This window comes from Hipposideros armiger, unplaced genomic scaffold (genome assembly GCF_001890085.2).
Source record: "Hipposideros armiger isolate ML-2016 unplaced genomic scaffold, ASM189008v1 scaffold_342, whole genome shotgun sequence".
NCBI lineage: Eukaryota > Metazoa > Chordata > Mammalia > Chiroptera > Hipposideridae > Hipposideros > Hipposideros armiger.
Genome location: NW_017731692.1, coordinates 1,657,059 through 1,681,854, shown reverse-complemented (window position 1 = coordinate 1,681,854; position 24,796 = coordinate 1,657,059). Strand labels below are relative to the sequence as shown.

Sequence of the window (24,796 nt, the reverse complement as noted above, 5' to 3'; positions counted from 1 at the left end):
GAGAGTAAAGCTCAAAGGTAACAATGGGAAGTGATAACAAATACAATTTTTATTTGTCATAAATTTTTTTAAAAGATTTTTTCCAATGTAACTAATGACTCAACAACAGGACCAACATTTGTTTCCCAGAGTGCCTTAAAAGAATCTCAGAAAATAAAGCAAGTTGACTTAAATTTTAACCCTGATTTTCTTTTCATGGCACCTGTAGAAATAATACAGTATTTCTAGTTCCTAAACCACAATTTTCTTGATACTGGAGCTATAAACAAGGTGACTACAGTCCAGGTTCTTCCAGAAGAGCAGAGGAAACAAACTCAACCGACACCGAGCGCTGGGCAGTCACCATTTCGCATGAAGGATGTTCTCTTGCAAACATGGCATAATTCAGAAGCTGGAAAACACAGCATTTTGACTGGTAAACAGTATCAGTATCAAAGGTTGTACAGGAGAGGAGAGACTAGGAAAGAGATGTCAACGAAATAATTAAGATGAAAAGGCCAGGTTGTGAAAAAGCCTATAGCCAAGTTAATGAGTTTGAACTCAATCCTATACACAATGGACAGCCACATGATGACATCTGTGTTTTCAGAATAATGTGGCAGTGTGGAAAATAGGTAGGGGGAAGGGAAGAGGAGAGAGACTGTGTGAGAGAAGACAGGAAGATGAGTTCTGAGATAACTACAAAAAACTCCAGGGGAGGATAGAGCTCACATATAGCAATAACTGGGAGGGGAGTCAGGGATGGATTAGGAGAAGCAGAGGCATTTCTGAGGTAGAATCAATTGGGCCTAATAACAAACTGAATGTGGAAGGGGCTAGATAAGGGAAGATGGGAGAGGAGAAAATCTCAGCCAACTGGGTTAATGCTGATATAATTAATAAAGAGAAGCACTAAAAGTGCTGATGCACATGAGGGGAGACAGCAAAATGAACACATTCCATTGTAAAATGAAAGTTGATTTTAAAATGTCTGCAAGACATCTAAGTGGTAATAAAAGTAGACCAGAAACTCAGTGCTAGATTTTGTAATCAATGATCCATGTGGACTGAAGCCAACTAACTGAATAAATATGTTCAGGAGAATACATAATGAGAAAAGGTCCAAGGTCTGAACCCCAAGAGACCACGAACATTTAGAGGCTTTAAAACCATCACAGCAGACAGGATACAGGCCTTCTACTAAAAGCCATACATTTACTTTAGAATATTGCTACCACTCAGCATTTGTGCAATTCTTTTTCAATTGCCAAAGAGCCAGTTTAAAAGCCAAAAGGGAAACTCAGTTCCAGGACTGTTACGATCATAGCTTCTCACTGTTTTAAATTCTACCCCAAATCATATAATCATCAAGTTTTAAAATAGAAATCAGAAATAATTCAGGCCCAGAGAAAAGTGACTTGGTCAAGACAACTTAGTCCCCAAGATAAGACTAACAGTCAATGCTGAGTCCTAACCATTAGTCACCAGAACTTGCTCAAATTTCTATACTGTCCAGCAATCAAATCTAATTATTAAAGATTTACTACCCCAACAAATTTTTTTCAAAAGGCTCACAAGACTGAAGGACACTTTCTAAAGTAATGCAGGTTTCAAATGTGGCTAGTTTTATAAGAACGAATACAGACTATTTGCCTGCTAAAACTTCAGCTTTGCTTCACTCAGCATTGTCATTTCTTAAAAGCATTAGGAAACTTCAGCTAAACAATTTTACAGTGAATGAAGTTCTGATGCATGTCACAATATGGGTGAACCCTGAAAACATGCTAAGTGAAAGAAGCTAGATGCAAAAACCCATATATTATATGATTCCATTTACATGAAATATCCAGAATAGGAGAAACCAGAGACAGAAAGTAGTAGATAAGTGGTTGCCAGGGGTTGAGGTGGAGAGTGACTGCTGATGGGTATATAAATTTTTGGGAGTGACGAAAATGTTCTGGTTAGATAGTTGTACAACTCTGTCAATATAGTAAAACCAGTGAATTGCATTATACATTTTAAAAGGATGAATTTTATGGTATGTGAATTGTATCTCAAATAAAAAAAAAAAACTAAATGAAGCATTTCGGTTTTCCTTTCATAGTAAGATTTTGCCATTTTATCTATGAACTGCAGAACTGCAGATTAGGAAAAGAAAGTGAAAGGGAAAGAATGATCTGTACTACGTGATTATTTTCAATATATAACATATTTATTATGTTAACTGAATGTTTAGTAATGAATTCATGAATTCATAAACTACTTCTGAAGAAAAACTTTTTCAAATGAAAAGATTGCCTTTGACGTGTCTGTGGTCCCGGCAAAAACGTGCTGACTCACGTTAGTTTTAGCACTGCTCGAATATCTTCCTCGAGTTTGACAGATCTAACCTGAAATGACATTCTACTTTCCCACTCCACTTTTCTACTTACCTTTCAAAATTTAACTCCAATCTCATCCCTCTAAAAATCTTTCCCTAAACCAATCTTGAGGGTTTCCCCACCCAGACTGTCACATCTTTGGTGTTCTCACTGATGCCTTTGTTTTCTATATATAAGAAGGTACTAGCTGTATGATTTGACTTGTTTCCCTCACATCTTTGCACGGAAGCCAAGTACACACAAGGTCACTGTTTGTGCAAGGTGCAACTAAAATCATCTGGAGATCTTAAAACAAAAAAAATATGCTGGGGCTGCAACTGTTCAATTCCTATATGTCCCAATAATTCTGCTACACAACGATGAACTAAGTACTCAGATTAAAAACAAGGTTTCATAGAAAATATCATCTGGCTCCCACCACTCAATACATTAACAGCCCATACAATTAAACTGGGAGAAGATTCTGATAAGAAAAAGGCAAGGTTTGGCCAAGTATTCACTGCTTTCTAATCACAGCCAGTGGCAGGAACCTGAATGGAACTTGCTGCCCTTTTAGCTTAACCCTTATCTGAACCACAACAGTATATATGTGTGTGTACATACACACATACATACATACATATATATATATATATTATATATATATATATGTATATAATATATATATAGCTCCTTTACAACCAAAGGTAAGAAACTTCTAGCTTTCCAGCTGTAAATCATTGTGCCTCCAACTGTGAAAAGAAATGACTTTTTTTTAAAAAAGCCAAAGCAAGGACTATAACATGTGCAGGTGTAGAGGAAGTTATGCTGGAAAAGCACTTTTCCTTATTCTCTCCAAACAGGAGTGAGGAAATTAAGTAGGTACATATACCCTCCCAAGTGGAAAACACAAAATTCAATTTAATATGTAAACTAGAGTATGATAATGTTAATCTATTTTTAGGCTTACTGAATGAAAAAAAAAATCTTGGGCCGGCTGAGGGGCGCGATGGTTAAGAACTGGCTTGGGACGCCAGAGGGCCCCGGTTCAGATCCCACATATGAGGGCCAGTGACACTGCCCTCCACAGCTAAGATGCTGAACAACAGCTCAACCTGGAGCTGGGCTGCCGTGGGTCGCAGGCGACGCAGTAGGCTGCAGCCCCTGCTGCAGTGGGTTGCCATGGGCTACCGTGTGTAGCCAGCAGCCACTGTGAGTGCCGTCCAGAAGCCTGCGACTGATCTGCCTCACCCTGGAAGAGTGCAATGATGGTGCCAAGTTGGGCCAGTGAAGCAACATCCTCCACAACTAGACTGAAGAGCAAAAGGACAGCAACTTGTCTGTTCCCCTTCCCCCAATTCCCGATTCCCCAGCGCTGTTCCCATCCCCCAATTTCCCAATTTAAAAAAAAAAAAATCTTTAAAAAAAAAAAACTACAATAAGGAAACTTTGGATTAAAAAAAAAAAAAAGCTAAATAAGCACTTCGACTCTGCACATGAACATGTTTTCACTTCATCTGTCCAAACGATAAAATATAAAAATACAGGTGTTGCCAGGTATTACATAGGGGCAGATATGTTCTGGCGCATTCCATCTACAGTACCCGGAGTCTACAGAATCGGATTGCCTGGGTTCATATCACAGCTCCACTAACTACTTAACCCCTCTCTGCAGGTTTCCATATCTGTAATATAGAGGTAATACTAATATCCACATAACAGGATTGCTGTTAGGATTAAATAAATTAGCGCAGGTAACATGCTTAGAACAGTGTCTAGTACATAGTAAGTGCTCAATAAAAGTTGTCTATTATTTACATAATAAACACTGTATGACCAATCTCACATCAAGAATAGTTGCCACACCACACTCTGGTAAATATGATTCACGGCCTAAGTATCAATTTAACAATTCAAAATGCGACCTTTGTTTGCCCAACAGTGCTTGATGCAAACTCTCTGAACTTAGTAGTTAAACAGGAGTAGTTCTTGATGGAACCCTAATAATTATTTAAGATATTATGTACTACACATACTGGATTTATGGTATACGCTATGCATTTATATATATTCTCATTCATATTCATTCATTCTTGTTCCAGCTTTCATATCTGCTATTCCAATTTGCCCAAAATTCATTCTCCCTCCTTCTCTTCAAATTTAAAAATACTTCAACAGATGCCTTTCCTTCATCCTCAGACATCCTTAAGTCCCACGCATTTCTTAACACACCTCATTGTAACTTGTTTCACAACTGTTTTCCACTAGACAGGGATGCCTATCTTGTTCACCTGGCTTAGTGCTGAATACATATTATGCATTCAATAAATGTCCATTTAATTGAACTGAAACACGTCGTATGAATGGATAATAAAAAGACAGACAAAGTGCAATGTTATGAAAGTTTGGCCCTGGGCTCTGACTAGCTTACTAAAGCCATTTTTGCCCCTGGTTCCATAATAATGGGGTGGAGAAGATGGTGATCCCAAATAGTCCTTAAGGGTAACTAAAAACACAGCAACTTTACAGAACATTTTCCTTAGTATAAACTGTAAAGAAATCTTAGAAAGTTGTAAAGAAATAAAAAGCACCTATAGTCTCAAGACATAAAGATAACAGTTACATTTCTTTTTAGTATTTTCTTGATGACAATGCCTTCAATCACTAGATTGTAAAGACTGACAATAAAAACTGATTATCCCCAAAACAGACCAAATCTCTGATAGTGATATACGTATTGTGATGGTATTGAAAACTAAAGGAGTTTGAAATGTTAAGAGGAAATAGCCAATTTTTAAAAAGATAAAATACATCAACACTAGATTCTGAAACCATATCTAAAAGTACTTTAAATTATAGCTGAATCCTAATTAGATAGAAACAGGTGAGTTATAGGCTGATTCAGAATTATAAAATTTTCTATACCTAACTACCCTCAGGGGATTTTAGAATAGCTACATCCAGGATTTTAACAAATATACAAAGCCCTGAATGGTGTACTACAGCTCTTGAAGAATGCTCAATAAAGAATTCTTTCTGATTTTCTGAGTGTTCTTAATCAGTTATCCAGTTCTGCCAACCACACATTCACAGCTTCTGCCACCACAGACGCGAGGGCCACAGCTCTCACTCTTAGGCTATGGTGATGGTGATTCTGCATCCTATCTAATCTAAAAATTAAAGATGACTATATTTAACACAAAAAAAACTTCACTTGGGAAGCATTTTTTAAAGTTGCTAAGATTTTAGCTGACGGTAAATGATTCCCTATTATTCCATCTCCTAATTTGTATATCCATACTAATGTCCTTCATACACTACATTTGCAAAGAAAATTGTAACTGTATAAAATACAACTCATCCCAGTCCAACTCATCTTTCATACAAAAAAAACACCCACATTTCTTGCTAGCACATTGCTACTATGCCTTTCACATCTGTTTTGTTTTCAGAGAGTAAAATTATATAACAAAGCAATTACCTATATCACCACTGTGATGACTACAACGTTCATGTCCAAAGCCCCTGCTAGATGCTAAACTCATTTTCTAATTTCTGGCATTTATTTCTACAGTGCATATGCATCCATAACTCATGGTAACAGATTTAAATGCATATTCAGAATCCGTACTATTTGAATTTGTAGTGTAAGTTATACTTCCTTCTTAAATCCATTTACACACAGGTAAACCAAACTACTAGGAATAAGGAAGAAAGCAAAAGTATTATTGACTTTCAAGTCAGGAATCCTAGTAATCCAACTCCTTTGGCCTACAGACTCCTCAGAAAAGGAAAAGGATGGTGTTCTCTACTGTGTAACTCTATGGCTGTATATGGACCCAAGTGTGGAAAAACCCAGAACTTCTGCAAAGCAAATGCATAACATTTCTGATATCATCATTTAGCATGGTGGATACTCAGAAAGTGTTTGATAATTCGACAAAACTCAATTTCTATTGTGTGTGAGTTGATCAGTCTGGACTGATGAAAGTGCGTGATACAGAGGAGCTTAAAAAATAACACTCAACTGACTTATTTTTAACTTAATTTCAATTATGCCCACATTTCATAATCAAAACATTCGGTAGTATATCAAATAATATCGTGATGACCTGAAAGTTTAATTATTACCAAAAGTTGCCTAGGGCTTCTTAACCTGGAATCCATGGAGACCAAAGGAACTCACAAATAAGCTTGACAAGAGCCTGAATTCCCAGAAGTCATATGCAAAAACTATGGTTTACTGTCCTAGGAAGAAAGTCAGAAAAATTTTACATTGGGAATACCAAAAGACCTAAGAACCACAGTTTCTAGTAAAATTTTTTACTATATGAGTTTATCTGTTTCCTAAGGATGCTTTAATTACAATTTATAAGTCCATCTTAATCACATTAAGTTTGTCATGCCTTTTTTTAAAATGAGGGGGGAAAATATCACCAGCCAAAGATTTTCATGATTTAAAAAACAGCCCAGTTTTCTAAATCACTTTTATTACTAAAAATTGCCTTATGTACTAGATACATATTAAATGAGTGGATTTTAAATACTGATAGGAAAAAATGCTATCTGTATTTTTTTTAATTGAAATTATTAAAGCAAAAAACAAACAGAACTCGAGTTTCAATGCAAAGTCAGATCATATTAGGTTTTTAAGAATTTGAAACTAAACTTCACCAAACAGAAAAGTAAATTTTAGGAAAGACTGGTGATATTCTAACTTCAGAAGGTTGGTCTGGTAGGTTTTAATCAAATAAACCAAACTCCTTGAATAAGTTAACTATGGCTTCCTAAGGCCATTTTATTGTTTTCATGATTAAATTTGAGAAGACAAAGGAATGTCACTCTTTCAATGCAACATGTATAGCTAAAATAAATTTTTTTGACCAAGGCCACAACTACAGATCTCATTTATTTGTTCCCAAAATAACTCTGGTTCTTCTTTATGACAAATGGATTAGGGAGGAGCTCTTATTTGAGGTACCTTTTTACCTATATGACTTTAGACACTTTTAGATATTGAAAGAGCTTTGGCCCAGGAGGGAAGAGAGAAAAAAGAAAATACTAAAACTAGCTAAACACAGAACTGCCAAGCTTCAGTGTAACTCACATATGGGCAAAATACCACTACATATAAGACTATTCATTACATCATTCCTTGTAGAGCAACATTTAGGAATACTCTAAAAAAGTTATCAACAAGCAATTAGTTAAATTAAAGTCTAACCACAAGGTTCCACAAAGCTGCCCTTTAAAAAATGAGTCACCTGTGGGAGGAAATCAAAGTATTTGCATGAGGAAGGAAGTAGGCCTAACATATATCTACTAAGTCTCTCTGGTCTTTCTTAAAGGATACACAATAAAAATAATGGTTGTCTGGGGAGGGGAGCTGGAAGGCTGAAGGACATGTGAGAATGTCTTAATTTTCCTCTATGTATCTTTAGAATGTTTCAAATGTTGTGCTCTATGTATTTCCTTGTCAATAAAAGATGAATCTGTTTTGTTTTTAATTTATGGGTGGAATTAGAAACTAACTTTTAGCTCAGACATCTGTTCAGATATAATCCACAGTAACAATGACAAACTATGATATAGAATAATTTTCCTAAAACCTTCTACACCAAAGAGACTGAGGAGCATTCCTTCATTCATTCCATCAACACTTCAATGCCTACGATGTGTTCAAGGCATTTGAGCAATGCCCAAGTCACCCAAGCGTCCTTGCCTTCATGGAGCTTCAGTATGAGTAGAGACAAAAAGTAAATAATATAACTTGTGTAGTTGGTTACGTGGTAGACAGAATAAAGGGGAATATAAGGATAAAGAGAAACCACGGGGGAGGGAAACTGTGTTTTAGGATCCTTAAGGTAAACCTTTCAGAGGATATGACATGTGAGCCAAGAACTGAGTAATATGACAAAGCAATGCAATAACAGGATGACCGAAACAAGCAAGGTTCCAGTGTTTAGGTACAGCACAGGGACAGTTCGGCTACAGTCGAACCAAGGAGACAGAGCAACCCAAGGAGACAAGTGCAGGAGATAATCTGAGGTAGGGTGATCCCGGATGCAAAAAGAACTTGTAGCTAGGGAGAGAAAAAAAAGTGTCAAGATTTTATTCTAAGTGTGATGGAGAAACTGTAAAGAGTTCTGAGCAGGGGAATGACATGACCTACCTTTAAAAAAGGAACACCAGCTGCTACTTAAAAGTAAACTAATACAGTAGGCCAGACAAAAAAAGGATGGAACAAAACAATGGTTTAAGAGAGATGGCAAGATGTATCTGATTTAAGGATACATTTTGAAAGTAGAGCCTACAGAATTTGCTACTGGATTGAAATGGGAATCCAACTGGGTGAAGAGTAATTCACAAAATCATCTTATATTTGTATAATTACTTACAGGTCTTAGGATATTTTTGCATAGATTATTTCATTTCATAATAACAAGAGACTGGGGAAGGTCTCAGTGAGTCATGGTCCAAGTTTTTCAAAACCCTTGCCACTTTTAAGACCCTAGGAAAGTCATTTCAATGGGTTTCTAGACTATAAAACATACTGTCTACTTCACAGGATTCCTGCAGGTATCAAATGGTTGAAGAATTTTGCAAATGTGAATGGTGACTATTTTGAGATAGCACCATATTAATAGATGTCCAGTGAAAGATGGTAAACGTCCCATCATTCAGGACAGTAGAGCTACCACCACCATTACACTCCACACAGAACCTAGTATTAAGGTTGTCAGAGAAAAGGCAAACTTTTTGTTTAAATTATGATATTAAAAAAATAGACATTTTCACTGATTATGGGGGAAAAAAAACCTACATAATACAAACAAGCATGGGCACTAGAAAAAAACACTTTTATCTTTTAAGTCTTCCTAGGAATTGGAGAAAACAATTCTTTTAAGCTATAAATAGCATTAACCACCTACCTAACTTTTTACCAGATAAAACCCAAATCACAGAACCTTTCATTAGAGAGATGCTATCAACAAGATACTGTAAAATTAAAACTAAGTTATCACTGTCTTGGTTTAAATAGTAAAATGTAAATACTTAGTGTAAATTAAATTATTGTGTGCCAAATGAATTGAATTATGAGGACTTCAGCTAATTGCCTTACATAATTTCTGTAAGTTTATAGGTTCCATAAAGGTTCCATTTTAACAAGGTTCCATAGAACTTATTTTTCCATCCAAGGCTTTCATGTTACTGCAAAATATCTCCAGAATCAAGCAAAAATGGAAAAATATTCATTAAGTCTTTAGTTCACCATGTATTTTGGAGATTACCTTGAATGTCAATTTGTATTATGTACTTAGTTGATAACCTAAATAACAGTAAATAATAATTCGAGAATATTTGTTGTACAGCTCTATCTTACACCCCTCATTTTCAACGGCAGCCTCAATAAACATGACCATTGGAGCCATGTGACTGTATTATAACTAAAACCACACTGTAAGGACCTTCCAATGCATACAGCAATTAAACTGCCTTAGGGTCCGGGACAAATCCATAATACAGTACAACAAATTTTTCACTATGAACGGTCACATTATTACATTCCAGCACACAATGACAATCCGTCCTACTCTAATTTCGAAGAATTAGAAACGTCCTATTTTCCTCTAAATCAAGCATCTTTAGGTCAGAGACGCCCCCCACCTCAGATAATATTTAATTGCGACTGCACAAAGCACTACACAGTTCATCATCCTTCAACAGGTCCTTCACTTAGTACGCATCTCGCTCGAACTTTAAAACAAACTAAATTAACTAGACGTTCACCAGGTTATAGCAAAATGATGATGCAAATTAGTCACTTTAACTCGCACATTGAGCACCACAGATTCAACTCCCTTCATTAAAACTCACCAAAAATGTCAAGGTTTTGTTTTGTGAATTTTGCAAGAAACATTTCACATCTGAGGCCTTGATATTATATTTATAAAGACTTTACAAAACCAAGATGCCGCATTTTTCATGGGTCCATATACGCTTGTCAAAGTATAGTATTAATAAAAAGTAGAAGAATGGCTTAATAATTAAAGGGCACAAAATCGAAAGGCAAACGATTTCACAAGGTCCCCCATACCTGCGCCCCCCTTCCCAAGTCTTGTTTCACTATTTCCTCTGAACAGAAACAGCTCTTAAAGAGTTTGCAAACCATAGTAAAATCACTTCGCAGAGATAATGAGTGGAGACGTATTTAAAGGAGAGGAAATCGCGGAAGCTAGAACAATCGGGTGCGGAGCCCCCAGATCCTCGGACCCCGGCTGCCAGGGGTGAGGATGTGCCGCCAGCGGCAGGACGCGCGGCCCTCCCGGGGCACAGGGCCTGGCCCGGCCTCACCCTCCCGGTTCATTCATTCTGAACTTGGGGCTGTCGCACCCCTGCACTCCCGCCCGGGCCGAGAGGGGGATCCGGGACCGAGAGGCCGTGTCTGGCCACAACCTCCGCCCAAAGTCCGGGCCCCGCCGCAATTCCCGCGCGCCCGCGGCCTCTGTTCGGGGGTGGTCTGAGAGATCGCGGAGGCCCGCACCCAAGACCAGAACCCCGCAACCCCACCCTCCACCAGGGCCGGGGCCAGGTTTAACCCATTCGTAGGCGCTCACCTAGCAGCCCCCGGTCCCCGCCGCAGGGCTGCCTCACCGCGGCCGGAAGTCTCCCCGGCGCCCCCTCCCCAGCGCCCGACTTCCCTCGCCGCCGCGGTCAGACCCTCTCCGTGCAGCCTCGGGCCTCCCAGCGCGGGCCGCGGGCGGGAGGACGCTAGGGGCCGCGCCGCCCGATCCGCCAAGATGGAAGGAGCAGAGCAGGGAGCCGGAGGCCGGCCTGGGAGGTTACCTTGATAATCCTGCGGGGCAGCCCGGCCATCTTGTCAGATACCAAGTTCGGCCTCTGGTCTCGTCTCCGGCTCCGCTCGCCTCACGCACGAGTGGAAGTCCCGGGCTCCACTTCCGGGGGACGTTGCCTCGCCCGCCGCCGCCGCCGCCGCCACCACCAGCGAGGCCCCTTGGGAAATGTAGTCCCTGTTCGGGCGCGAGCGGGCTTCCCTCGGACCTGGGCCCCCACCGCCCCACACTCCCCGCCCCAGCCCCGGCCTGGAGGTGGCGGAAGTGACGCACAGCGGCGGGGCAGGGACTTGGGGGAGGTGGCGCGGGGCGGCGCCGACCTACGGCGCTTGTGAGCGATCCTGCCGCGCGAAGGTGCGACTGGGCAGCCCGCGCCCGGCGGACCTCTTATCCACGGCCACGCCTGTGCGGGTGGCGACGTAACAGAGGCCCGACCGCCGACGTAGCCCGTTCATTCATTCGTTCGTTTCTTCATTCCACGTTCCTGCCTTGCGCGCGGCGGGGGCTGGAGCTGCAGGGGACCGCTATGGTCTCCGCGCGCTCCTTCCTCAAAGGGAGGAGAAGAGCAAAACTCAGTAGCAAAGCTCCCAACGGTGGGTCTTGCAAGTTATTCAGGAAAACTCCAGCCAGAGAGTTTTGATGTTTAAATTTCGCATAAATCGGATCTATTTGACACACCCCTTACACTTGGGGAAGGCTAAAACAAGAGTGCAGATAGTTGAGAGCAGGGAAGAAGGGTCTCTAAACGCCTGGACCTGGAGGTTGTGACGCAGAGTAACTAGCTAGCTAGAGGAAAGACCAAAGAGAGGATTAGAGAGCCCAGAAATCCCTGACAGGGATTACCCATAAAGTGCAGGGACCCTAAACGAGGATTAGAGTGGGGAGTGCCTGAAAATGAGACCGTTGGGGAAGCATTTCGCCACATCCTGACTGCTTGGGGTGTTTTGCAGATACTATTTTACTTCATCTTCACAGCAATCTTAAGAAGGAGGCCCAGAGATGTTAACTAATTCTTTACAAGGTTATGCGGGAGAAAGTGGATCTGTTAATTCCCAGGCAGGCCTTAACTGCTTAACTACAGTGTTTCCTTAGCACAGTAGTACAGATATAGTGAATGAATGAAGATGTGCCAAGGTGCTATGTTAGGGGAGGAGAATACAATGAAGCTGACTGACCCTGCCTTCCAGGAACTAAGACTCCAGTGGAGAAGAGAGACAAACAAACAATTAATTACAATCCAACGTGTTAAGGGCTATAATAGAAATTCTTCCAAGACACTGTTTGAGTGCGGAGAGTCATTAATTGCTTGAGAAATCAGAGAAGGCTTCCCAGAGAAATGGAGTCCTAAAGGATGAGGTAAGAGTCTAGCTGACCTGGTAGGGAAGAGCATGCCAGGCATGGGAAATAGCCTGTGAAATGGCATGGAGCTATAAGAAGAAAAATAGCACATTAAAGAAAGAAAGAATATGAATGCAAGATACTTAGTAAGAATAGTAAGAGAAAACATGTGCTGGGCACAATGCTAAATGATGACATGGATTATCTCAATTATAAAGCATATAAGGTAGACTTTCTTATTACCAGTACATTTTAGATGAACGAAGCATCAGAGGGAATGGTGAGAGCTTAAAATAACTAGAAGTCTGAAATGAGCAGTTCTGTGATTAAAAGAACCTGAGAAAGTAAATTAACGTTGGGCAAGGATACTTTCAGAGTATTCTAGAGAGGACCCAGAAGAATTCACCCTGATCGGAAGAAAGGCAGAGTGAATATTGGGTTAGAAGTGTGCTCTTGTGGTTTTCTATGTTTGCCTGATAAACCCAGTCCAAACTTAGTGCTAAAAATGACCACCATCATTTATTTAGCTCTTGAATCTGCAATTTGGCCAGGGCTGGGCAGGGAAGGCTCATCACTGCACCATGCTACATCAGTGTGGGCAGCCTGGCTGGGGCCAGAACCATTTCCAAGGTAGCTCATAGCTGCCAAGTTGGTGCTGGCTGTCAGTTCCTTTCCACATGGGCCTCTCCCTGGGGCAGCCTGGGCTTCCTCACTACGTGGTGGCTGGGTTCCAAGAGAGTGTTCTAGCTAGCAACAGCAGAAGCAGAAGCTAACTCATTCTTTTTGGCCTAGCCTTGGAGTCTCATAGCATAACTCCCACCTTAATCTATTGGTCAACTAAGTCACAAAAGCCCACCCAGTTTCAAAGCTAGAGGGCATAGACACCACCACTTGGGGAGTGGCAAGAGTCTAGAAACTATTGGGGTGTGTGTGTGTGTGTGTGTGTGTGTGTGTGTGTGTGTGATGGGAGATATGGTTGTGGCCAGCTTTGGAAAACAAACTTGTCACAGGTACGACATTTGTCGGAGTATGCTTACAAACCACCTGCTTGAGAGTCACCTGCCTATGATTCTAAGCGCTGGTTGAAATAAGCATTCCTGGACCCCTTCCTCCAGAGATGCTAATTCTCTAGGTCAGTGCTGAGTCCTGGGTATCTGCATTTAAACAGCGTGGGTAAATTTGGTGGGTCCTAAAATTTGAGAACAAAAGATTTTGAATAAATGAACAAAATGTATAAACAAGAAATGTTGCCACATGCCTTCTTTTTGCTCTTCTCTATCGGAATGGATAATGAGTATCATACAAATTAAGAATGTGGGGTTTGGAGCCCCAGCCCAGATCTGAAAAACTTAAAATTTGCCCATCCTTTGTTTCCTTCACCTATAAAATATTCTTACTTTATTGTGATTGTTGTGAAGTTTCAATGATACATTTAACTTAGAAGATGACATAGCACTTAGCAAGGGCTATTATTTTTGTAATCTTGATAGAACCAGATATAGTTTTCCTTAGGAAACCAGATTTTTAAAACTTGACATTATAACCTCGTTTGGCAGAAATTGGTTTAATGAAATTCTGTTAGAGTATTAACACTCTAAAACATATATGTTCATGTCTCTTCTAGTTGTTTTTCCCACTCTTTTCCTCCTTGAGAACAGCTCACACTATACTCATCAGGAATATAAAATCCAAACTCCTGATTCATGAAAGTCTTGTAGAACAGGATATAGTCTAGAAGGACAAGCTGCCACAGGGCTGAGAGGAGGTTTATTCTCAATTTAGAAAGCTGATTAAGAATCCTAATTACAATACCCATAAAATATGAATAAAATGAGGATATCCACAAAACTAATTGAATCGGTTTCTTCAGGGGAGGGTTGCTGGGCAGCTGGAAAACAGGTAAAATGAAGACTTTTCACTCTATTGTCTTGTACCTTCTGGATTTTGAACCTATTCAAAACATAAAATAAGAATGCAACTCACTAATGTCAACAGTCTAAGAGGTATTCAGAGTTCATTCAACACTGATCAAGAATGATATTATACATTTAAAACTCAGCAAAACGATGCTGGTTCGTGGTATTGAATAAATTATAGTGACCATATAGCTTCACTAAGCTGAACAATGTGACGCAAAACTCAGCTAATCAGTCTTCTTCAGGTCTTCCTCAGGCCTCGCTCTCAGCCATGTTTTTTTCCAGTCTCTTCTCCTTCTGGACTCATAGTACAAGGTGACTTTTAATTATGATACAGGGAAAGAGAAAGCAAGAATGCTGCATTGGAGGCATTAGAGGAGTCCTGTTCAATGCAACTATCTTACTCCCCAGAACATTATTTTACTGCTTCCTGTTACTTCCCCACCTCCTACCACCTAATATTCCAGGTTTGCTACTTAGACCCAATAATAACAGATGCAAAAGTGCTATTTACCCTGTAGGTAAAATCTTAGGACATTTATACTTGAGCTCCTCAGACTCATGGATCTCTTCCATATTGGTTGTTACTGTATCCCTGGGGCTTGAATGCAGGGCCTGCTACAAAAATACCTGTCAAGGGAATGAATCAATGATTACAGGCTGAAAACAAATGCCTGTTTCAGAATGGCTAACATTGACTTATGATCCATAAGTAAATGCTTACAGAAAGCACAGGATCTTTATGTTCATCCCTAAACTTTTCCACTTGAATTCCTGGAAGGCAATGGAGCTTTTTTTCACAAACCGTCTCATGCTTGGCAGAGACAACACAGTAGATCAATTTGGAAAATGGTAGATCAGTCACGTTTAATAGAGATTCATGAGCAATAGCCATCAGGCAGAAGTATTTGTTTGCAAGTACTCTCATTGTTTCTTGCAGCATAAGAAAACTGTTTCGTGGGCGATCAAGACAGAAGTATCTGTGAGAAGAGGGTTCATGAACACTGACTCAGGGAGGAAGTGGGTGGAGGAGGAAGAAAAGATTGCACACTGATTTTTTAAAAAAGAAAGGGACGCCTGCTGCCTCATATTGGTGACTTCAGCATAAACAGCTGAGCACTTACAATCTGTTAACCAACAGATCACCAGCCTGTACAAAGGATCTGAGCTGGGTCATCCAGGTTCATAGGAGCACTATCTCAAGGCGGAAGGCCTCAAGAAAGATGAGACCCAGGAGAATCAGAGTAATAAGGCTTACCTTTGTTTAGTGCTTTATGCTTTAAAAAGCATTTTTTTTAATGTTATCTTACCCACAGTGCCACTGGAGGCATTCTGCAGAGGCCATCATTGATTCTGAGATGTTTTTAGAAAAGTAGATGGAAGGGGCATTCCTTTCTCTAGGCCAGTTCCCAGGAGAAACAGGATTCCAGAGGGTGGTGACTCAAGACGTTTGGCCAGAAGCCTGACTGGAACAGGAACTCTGAAAGCAAGGCACGTTTCCCTGCCTCTGTGTGCCACCCTTTCAGGTTTCCAAGAGAACTTTTTGCATTCCATGTCCTTGGGCTGAAGTCGCTGCATAACTCCCCCTGTGATTGCATACTCAGCCTACCCAGCCTAAAATGTTCCCCATTTCTTCCCACCTGGTGTGCCCTGCCTAAGTTTCTTTTTCAGTACACTCCCATCACCTTTCTTCATCCCATCACCTGCCTCTCTGAAGTCCTGTTGATTTCTCATATGCTTCTCAGTTGTGTCACTTGCTTTCTGCAGAAATTTGCCCACCTGGTTCCAGTACAATTAGAAATGTTTTGAAAACTTTGTTTTGCTTCTGAGTACAATGATTTGGGAATCCCACATACTCTGGAGCAGAGGTTTTCAAACTTTAGAGTGCTAATCACCCAGAGGCTGGTGAAACATACAGGTGGAGGGGCCCCACCTGAGATCTTCTGAGTGTAAGTCATAGGCCCCATGCTTGTGTGTCTTTAATAAGCTCCCAGGCCCCATTGAAGCGTCCACAGCTTGACAGTAATTGTCCAACATTTTTTGATCTGCTCAAGAAAACAAAAACGGTTGTAACAACAACCTTGACTTATACTTTCTAGTTCCTGTTTTTCTAGATCCTTTTGTCCCAATACCCATATATTTCTTCCTGCCTGTTCTAATCTCTTGGTCCAAGTGTTAGATATTCCAGATTGTTGGTGTTTAAATGAGCCCAAGTGTTCAGTATTTCAGATTGCTGGGTTTTGAGGAGGCCAATATTGAATGAACTAAAAAAAAAGCCTGGAGGTTTTGGTTAGAAATAAATGATAAAGATTTATTCAGGGGTCTTAAAGTTGCCAAACAAAAGCCCAGAAGTATTCTGAAGAAGAAAGAAAAGTTAAGAGTTCTTATAGTAAAAGGGCATTCTTGACAATTAGCAGTCCTGCATTCTTGGCCCTAGGATTGGTCCAGGATGGTTACCATTCCTATGGGTGCCAGGTGGTCTAGAGGGTAAATACCAGGAGGTCTGGTCATGTACAGTGGTCTGAATAATGAATGTCAGGTGGTCTGGATATGTGAGAGGGTAATCAGAGGGTTATCTGGAGGTCTGATGTATGTCCAGGTATATATCCAGGTATTGACACAGGACTGGAGAGTTCATAAAGTTTAAGTTCCCAGGCTAGTTAGAACAAGAATCGTCTTTTTTCGTGTCTCAACCTTGATAATGTTAATGATTTTAGCAGCCTGGTTAAAGTGAATGCATTTTATATATGTTCTATCATCACTCTTTCCTCACCAATAAATAGCCCCCCTCCCCCTCCTGAAATTATAACCAATTGGAAGAGATGTGGATCAAAACACTGCTTCATTACCAATGAAGTTGATTGGAGAATGCAGCTCTAAGTCTTCCGTAATTTGGGTTTACTAATATTCCCCCCACCAGCTCCCCAATTTTAGGCATAGTCACCCAGTCACTTAGAAGAAAGAAGAGGGAGACAAAGAGAGAGAGGAAAGAAAGAGACAAGGCTGAGCAGACCCAGTGCATTATTTTAAATTCACCAGTCAGAAAACTTACTCCGCTGACCTTCTAGTCACCAAACCATCGGATATTTTCTTAACCTATTCTTTCTTTCCATCTCAACTCCCCAAAGGCAACCTTAGACCACAGTCTGGACAATCTCAACATTGCTTTATATATCCTGTGATCAATCATACCTACACTCTAACACCATAATTTTCACATCTTGCTGCCTTTTCCCGTGTGGTTTCCTATTCCATCTGCCAACTGGTCTTACACCCTCTTCTGAGAAGCCTTCTCCATCCTCTACAAAACATCTTGCACATTATGTTCTAACAAATGTTCACTATAATGATCTGTCACCCATTTCCCTCACCATATTGCATGCCTTTCTAAGGTAGAGAGCACCATATTCTTTTTGCTGTGCGTCCAGCAGTAACATAATGCCTGGCACATATTCTCTCCTTCCACCTTCCTTCATCCCCTACCTAGTATGACTGGGTTTGAAAAATAAGCAAGATAGGCTCTCTTGAATTTACTTTCTAATAGGGGAAACAGACATTTAAATTAACATATTTAATGTGGTAAGTTCTGCAACTGTAACATTAAGATACAGTGAAGAGCATATATAAGATACAAAAAAGGCTTCGTTCACTCAGTTATTCAGTAAACATTGAGTGAGTGCCTACTAAGTGCCAGACACAGTACTAGATTCTGCAGATAAAATAATGAGCCAAATCAGACATGGAATTACCCTCATGGAGAATGGATGCAGACATGTATTAATGAAATTATTACAAGATAAGTGTGAAATTTTATTCAGGATTCCTGGTTGAAAGCATGGAGACTGAGTCAGACTAACTTAAACAGAAAAGGAATTCATTGGAAGGACATTGGGTGATTCAGACTTAGAAAACAGAAGGTGCTGGCATGTCTGGAGCTGGGCAAAGTAGGGAGCCAGGGGCCTCACCTCACCAGTTTTCTGTCGACACTTCTCCCGTGCCCTCCTCCAGCTATGGTGTTCCTAAATTCAGAGGCTCTGGAATTCAGGTTCCCTTTTCTGACTAGGGTGGGCTCATGGGTGTGGAGTTTGAGCTTTAATCAAACCTTACACCGACTTTCAAACATTCCATCAGTTTTCAGCCCCCTCCTCACTCCTTCTTCCTAAATACTTGGTGCCACCAATTATTTGAGCCTTGGTTCAATCTGCAGGCTTAACTTTCCTATGCTCTGCCAAGTCAGGGGCCATGCCTGCATCTGCTGACTTCCATCCTAGGTCTCATAGTTGTTCAGGTATGATTTTTAAGAGAAGAGGGCAAAAACATCTTTATGCTGATATGAGTATTTCAGTTTCTTTGAGGCTGCTTTCCAGCACAACGAGATTATTCACAGATTAGTTTTTGGTTAACCTTCAATTTAATGAACAGTGAATTGACAGTAAATTGAACAGTAAATTGACGCTTTCAAGGTCAATTTACAATTCTTATTATTCTTTTTATGAAACTAGCAACTAAAATAAAATTCTTAAGAAAACCTTTCATAAAGGTACATTTAAGCATTTTAATTAAGTTGCACTTATAAACTTAACATATTCAACTGACTTCTCTAGTCTTTCAATTTTCTGACAGATAAATATTCCCAAGTACTTAATAATGCTTATAAATTAAAAAAACTTAAATGTATTGAGCCTTCTATTGAATATTTAATCCTGCTTCCAAACCCAATACAATTCTTTTACAACCCTTGACATAGAATCACAAGCCTAAATCAGTTACCAAATGACAGGTTCAACTTGGAATTATTATTTACAGAAAACACAAGGGACAGGAGAACATATTAAACTTTGCTCCAAGATGTACTCAGCAAAGTCTGGATTGTGGGATTCTCTACAGGACAAACAACCTGGTTTCTTTAACAAATAAATGCAAGGGAAAAAAAAAAAGAGAAGCAAGTAGAGGAGCAACTTCTAAATTAAAGAGACTTAAAGCAATTGATATTAAGCAAATGAAAGGTGTGGATTTAATTTGGATCCTGACTCAAACAAGCAAACTATATAAATAAAAATATGACATTTGGGCCGGCCAAGTGGCGCGTTTGTTGGGAGTTGACTTGGGACGCCAGCTCTGAGCAGCAGGGCCCTGGTTCGGATCCCACATGAGGGCCAGTGATGCTGCGCCCTCTGCAGCTGGGATGGTGAACAGCAGCTCGACCTGAAGCTGGGCTGCTGTGGGTCGCCTAGCATCGGCATAGGCTGCAGTGGGGCTGGCCAGCAGCAGGTGTGAGCTTTCATGAGCTGCTGTGGGAGGCCGTCCAATGGCTGGCAGCCGACTGCCTCAGCCGGGAAGAGTGCAATGATAGTACCAGCATGGGCCGGTGGGGCAACGTCCTCCACAACCGGACTGAGGAACAGAGGGACAGCTGCTTGTCTGTTTCCCTTCCTGATTCCCCAGCGCTGTTTCCTTCCCCCAACCCCCCAGTAAAATTTTTTTTAATGACATTTATGAGCTATTTGGAAAGTTGCATGTCAACTGGATATTTAATGATATTAAATAACCATTGTAATTTTTTTCAGTTGTGTAATGATATCATGGTTATGTTAGAGAAAATGGAGCCTATATCTTTCAGCATTTCTTTCTTTTTTTTTTTTTTAGGGTTAGTGTTAGGGACAGGGTTAGTGTTAAAGATAGTATTTGGGACAGGGGTAGGGGTAGGGTTAGGGTTAGGTTTAGTGACAGGGTTAGGGTTAGTATTAGGTTTAGGATTAGGGTTAGGGACAGGTTTAGGGTTAGAGTAAGGGTTAGGTTTAGGGATAGGGTTAGGGTTAGGGTTAGAGTTAGGGACAGGGTTCTTTCAGCATTTCTTACTGAGGTATTTCTAGATGAAATTATAGGCTACTTGAGATTTGCTTCAAAACAATATATGAGAAGGTACATGGTGGGAGTATAGATGAAACAAAATTGGCCCTGAGCTGATCATTGTTGGAGCTGAATAATGGGCACAAGGTTTATACTATTCTTTTTAATTTTGTACATGTTTGAAATTTTCTGTCATAAAAAGTTTTTAAAAATTAGAATCACAAAGCTAATCTAACAGGCCACAAAGCAAATCTAATAGAACAAATTATCTAATATAGCCTAAATATTTAAAAATAAACATAGAATACACATGTTTATGAGTGTGTTATATTTTCAGACCCAACTGGAAAATAATACTACTAGGTGAGTTTGATTTAGTTAATCATGTCTACACTTAATTCCAAATCTCTGTGGAGCTAAAAGTCACTTACACCCAAGGAAACAATGAACTAACACTCAAGTGATGTGGGGTTATCCATACAAGCAATTTGGGGGTGTCTTCTAGGTTGGTTGTGAGGATGAGGTCTGGAAGTGCGGACTTCCAGGGTCATCATCAGCATGACCTTGAGGGAGAAGCAGGGTCCTCTTTCATGGTTGCTGCGCCAATAGGAATAACAAGCCCAGGCCCTCCAAATGGGGTGGTCTCACCGCCCTGTCACTGAATTCAGGTTACATATATTAGCTAATTCGTAAATGTGATGTGAGCCTCTAACCTCCAACCCAAGTTGTTTCACTATGTGATTTACCAACATAGTCAATAAAGCTATTTACTTCTTGAGGCTATTAGGAATTCTTTTCACATTCTATCAATATGGGAAGGTCACACTGCTTGTATTTAAATGACATCCAATTGGAGTCTGCACCAATCTGTCTTTACAGTCACAACACCAAAGGCATGCTAATGACACTTGCCTCCCTTTCATGTCTCCAGATCCACTGGACCTGTCTACCCTGCTCTCCGCCCAAGAAGTTGACCTGAATGGACTACACTGCACGGAGGCTTCCTTGCCCTCTGTTTTCTGTTTGGTTTGGGCCCTGAGGAGCCCCTGCAGGAGGCGGTGGAGGGGAAGGATGCGGAGGTCAAATAATTATTACCCTGAGTTGCTCCTGGCAACCTCAGGCTGGCTCTGCCCTTCTACAGATTACTGCTCCCCTCAAAGTAGCCAACTACAGGATTCTCTCTTTCTGGGGTGCAGCACCTGCTCCTCCTCTCTTTGTCCCTTATGGCCTGGAAGGAACAGCCAGTGTTACTAGGCCCAGGATATACTACAACTACTACTCTGTGATCAATTCACACCTCTGTAAAGAATCCCTCTGTAAATAAACCCACATGAAATTATACCAATTTGAGGATGTCATCTGTTTTCTGCTGAGACCCTAACTGATACATCAATTTAAAGCTAGAAATCATTACTCTCCATTTTAGTCTAAATTCATTTTTTTCATTTTAAATTACATTTATCAGATTATTCCTGACAGGCAAAAGGAAATGATTATATTTTAATGCCTAAGAAATAATTAATCTCCTTGGGCAATACATTCATAGAAATTTATTATACAAGTATTTATTAAACACTTACAAGGTACAATTATTCTAGCATTGACAGCATTGATTCAGTGCTTACCACATGTCAGGTTCTTTGCTAAGCATTCTACTTACCTTCTGTTATTTAATTCACCCAACAATTCTATAAAGTAGGGAATATCATATTCTCTCTCTTTGACAAAGAATAGATCAACTGAGACTTAAAAATATTAAGTAAGTAAATAGCCCCAAATAACATAGTTAGGAAGTACAGGAGTCAAGATTCAAATTTAGGCAGCGATATTCTCAGAATCTCCTTGTTATGCTCTGTACTCTAGTGCCTCCCAACCATCATGCTGGACCTCTAAGAGCTATACAGATGAGAACTATATATTATAGGATGGGCTTACATGCAGGAAGCCAGAGATCTTATAGGTAGAGAAGACATAAATGTAAAAATCACCTGGAGCATTCACAAAAGAGCTTTTGAGGAAAAAGTAGCTTATAACTCGTGGTCTGTATTGTACTTAGTATTACTGAGGCACTTACATTTTAATTGGTACTAATCCTTTAGTATATTTTTCTTGAATCATTTGTGATTTGAATTATTTTCATTCTGTCGTTTCAGTTAGGATTAGGTTCCACTATTAGTAAGAGGCTCAAAGTAACAATGACTTAAACATGATAAAAGTTTACTTCTCTCATCTGTAAAAATCCAAAAGTAGGAAATCTAGGAACTGAGAGCTCTGGTCCACAAAAACCCGGACTCCTTCCTGCTGACTGACTGTTCCATCATCCCAAAATCAATGCCCTCACCCTAGTATTCCAAGATAGTGACCATAACACCCGCATTTCAGGAGAAAGGATGGAGTAAGGGGCAAAGTAAAGGGCAAAGAGTTCACAGCAATCGTCTTTAAGGAAGAGACCCAAAGCTGCTGCAAGACACATTTTCTTACATCTCATTGGCTGGCACTTAGACACGTCACCACAGCTGTCATCACAAGGGAGGCTGGGAAATGTGGATTTAAAAATTCAGAATAGCCATATACCCAGTCAAAGATTAGGGGTTTTATTCATATGGAGGAAAGGGAGAAATATCTATTGGGTAATAACTACCAGTTTCTGCTATAAATTTCTCAGTTTCCAGTGGGATCATTCATCAATGTGATTAAAGGTATATGATTTATCTTTTTTTCATTTAAAGATTTTATTGGGGAATTGGGAGAGGGGAACAGACAAGTTGCTGTCCTTTTGTTCGTCAGTCTAGTTGTGGAGGACGTTGCTTCACTGGCCATGTTGGTGTTATTATTGTACTCTTCCATGGTGAGACAGTCGGTCATCGGCCTCTGGACGGCTACTCACGGCGGCTCACGGCAACTCATGAAAGCTCACGCCCGCTACCAACCAGCCCCACTGCAGCCTACGCCATCGCTGGCGACTCACGGCAGCCCAGCTCCATGTCGAGCTGTTGTTCGCCATCTTAGCTGTAGAGAGCACAGTGTCACTGGCCCTCATGTGGGATCTGAACCAGGGCCCTGCAGCTCAGAGCTGGCATCCCAAGCCAACTCTTAACCAACATGCCACTCGGCCGGCCCAGGTATATGATTTATGTTAACAAGACAATGCAAATACTTCTTAAGGAGAACACTCAATGCTTAATAGAAAAACAGGGTCTTGTGTTTGGTTGAGTAAGTTTCAAATAGATGTGGTTTCCTAGAAAGACTTTTATTTAAATTGAAGTAAAATTGATATATAACATTATACAAGTTTCAGGTGTACATTATAATTTGACATCTGTATACACTATAAAGTGATCTCCACCAAAAGTCTAGTTACCATTCATCACCATACAATTCATCCCCTTAACCCATTTTACCCACCTCCCAACCCCCTTCTCCTCTGGTAACCACCAATCTGTTCTCTGCATCTATCTGTTTGTTTGTCTTGTTTGTTCATTTGTTTTTTTCAGATTCCACATATCAGTTTCCACTTATGGTATTTGTCTTTTGTATCTAACTTATTTCATTTAGTATAATATGCTCAAAGTCCATGCATATTGTCACAAATGGCAAGATTTCATTCATATATATATATATATATGTATATATATATAAAACATATCTTCTTTACCCACTCATCCATTGATGGACACAGGTTTTTTTCTCCAGATTTTGGCTCTTGTAAATAATGCTGCAATTAACTTAGGGGTATAAATATCACATTGAATTAGTGTTTTCATAGTTTTTGGATAAATGCTCAGCAGTGGAATAGCTGGGCAATAAGGTAGTTCTACTTTTAACTTTTGAGGAAGCTCCATACTGCTTTCCATAATAGCTGCACCAGTTTACAACCCCACCAACAGCGCCAAGGGGTCACTTTTCTCTACATCCTCGCCAGCACTTGTTATTTCTTGTATTTTTTATAATAGCCATCCTAACAAGTGTGAGGTTATATCTCATTGTGGTTTTGATTTGCATTTCCTTAATAATAATGTCGAACATCTTTTCATGTGCCTGTTGGCCATCTGTGTACCTCAACAATAACAAAAACCAAATAACCTGATTAAAAAATGTGCAAAGGATATGAATAGGCACTTTATTTTTGTTTAATTGGGGAATTGGGGGATGGGAACAGCGCTGGGGAATTGGGGGAAGAGGAATAGACAAGTTGCTGTCGTTTTTGTTTTTCAGTCTAGTTGTGGAGGACGTTGCTTCACTGGCCCAAATTGGCACCATCATTGTGCTCTTCCTAGGCAAAGCAGATCAGTCGCTGGCTTCTGGACAGCTGCTCACTGCAGCTGCTGGCCGCTCACGCTGGCTGCTGGCTACACACAGTAGCCCATGGCAACCCACATCAGCAGGGGCTGCAGCCTATGCTGTCGCCGGCGACTCAGGGCAGCTCAGCTCCAGGTTGAGCTGTTGTTCAGCATCTTAGCTGTAGAGGGCAGTGTCACTGGCCCTCATATGTGGGATC

The 24,796-nt window shown here is 40.4% G+C and overlaps 1 protein-coding gene and 1 long non-coding RNA gene across 2 annotated transcripts in view; one reads left to right on the top strand and one right to left on the bottom strand.

Annotated features, from left to right (window-relative positions):
* UBE2N (ubiquitin conjugating enzyme E2 N) overlaps nt 1-11,311 on the bottom strand; it is a 33,673-nt gene extending 22,362 nt beyond the window's left edge. Inside the window, exon 1 of the mRNA XM_019661286.1 lies at nt 11,187-11,311. Within this exon, the coding sequence (XP_019516831.1) occupies nt 11,187-11,216 (30 nt within the window). The 5' untranslated portion in view covers nt 11,217-11,311. The remainder of the gene's footprint in view (nt 1-11,186) is intronic.
* A 199-nt stretch (nt 11,312-11,510) lies between these two features.
* LOC109392660 (uncharacterized) lies at nt 11,511-21,550 on the top strand. The gene is made up of 3 exons (XR_002126105.1): nt 11,511-11,787; nt 12,382-12,550; nt 21,230-21,550. It is a non-coding gene; the product is annotated as an uncharacterized LOC109392660 (long non-coding RNA).
* Nucleotides 21,551-24,796: the final 3,246 nt, after the last annotated feature.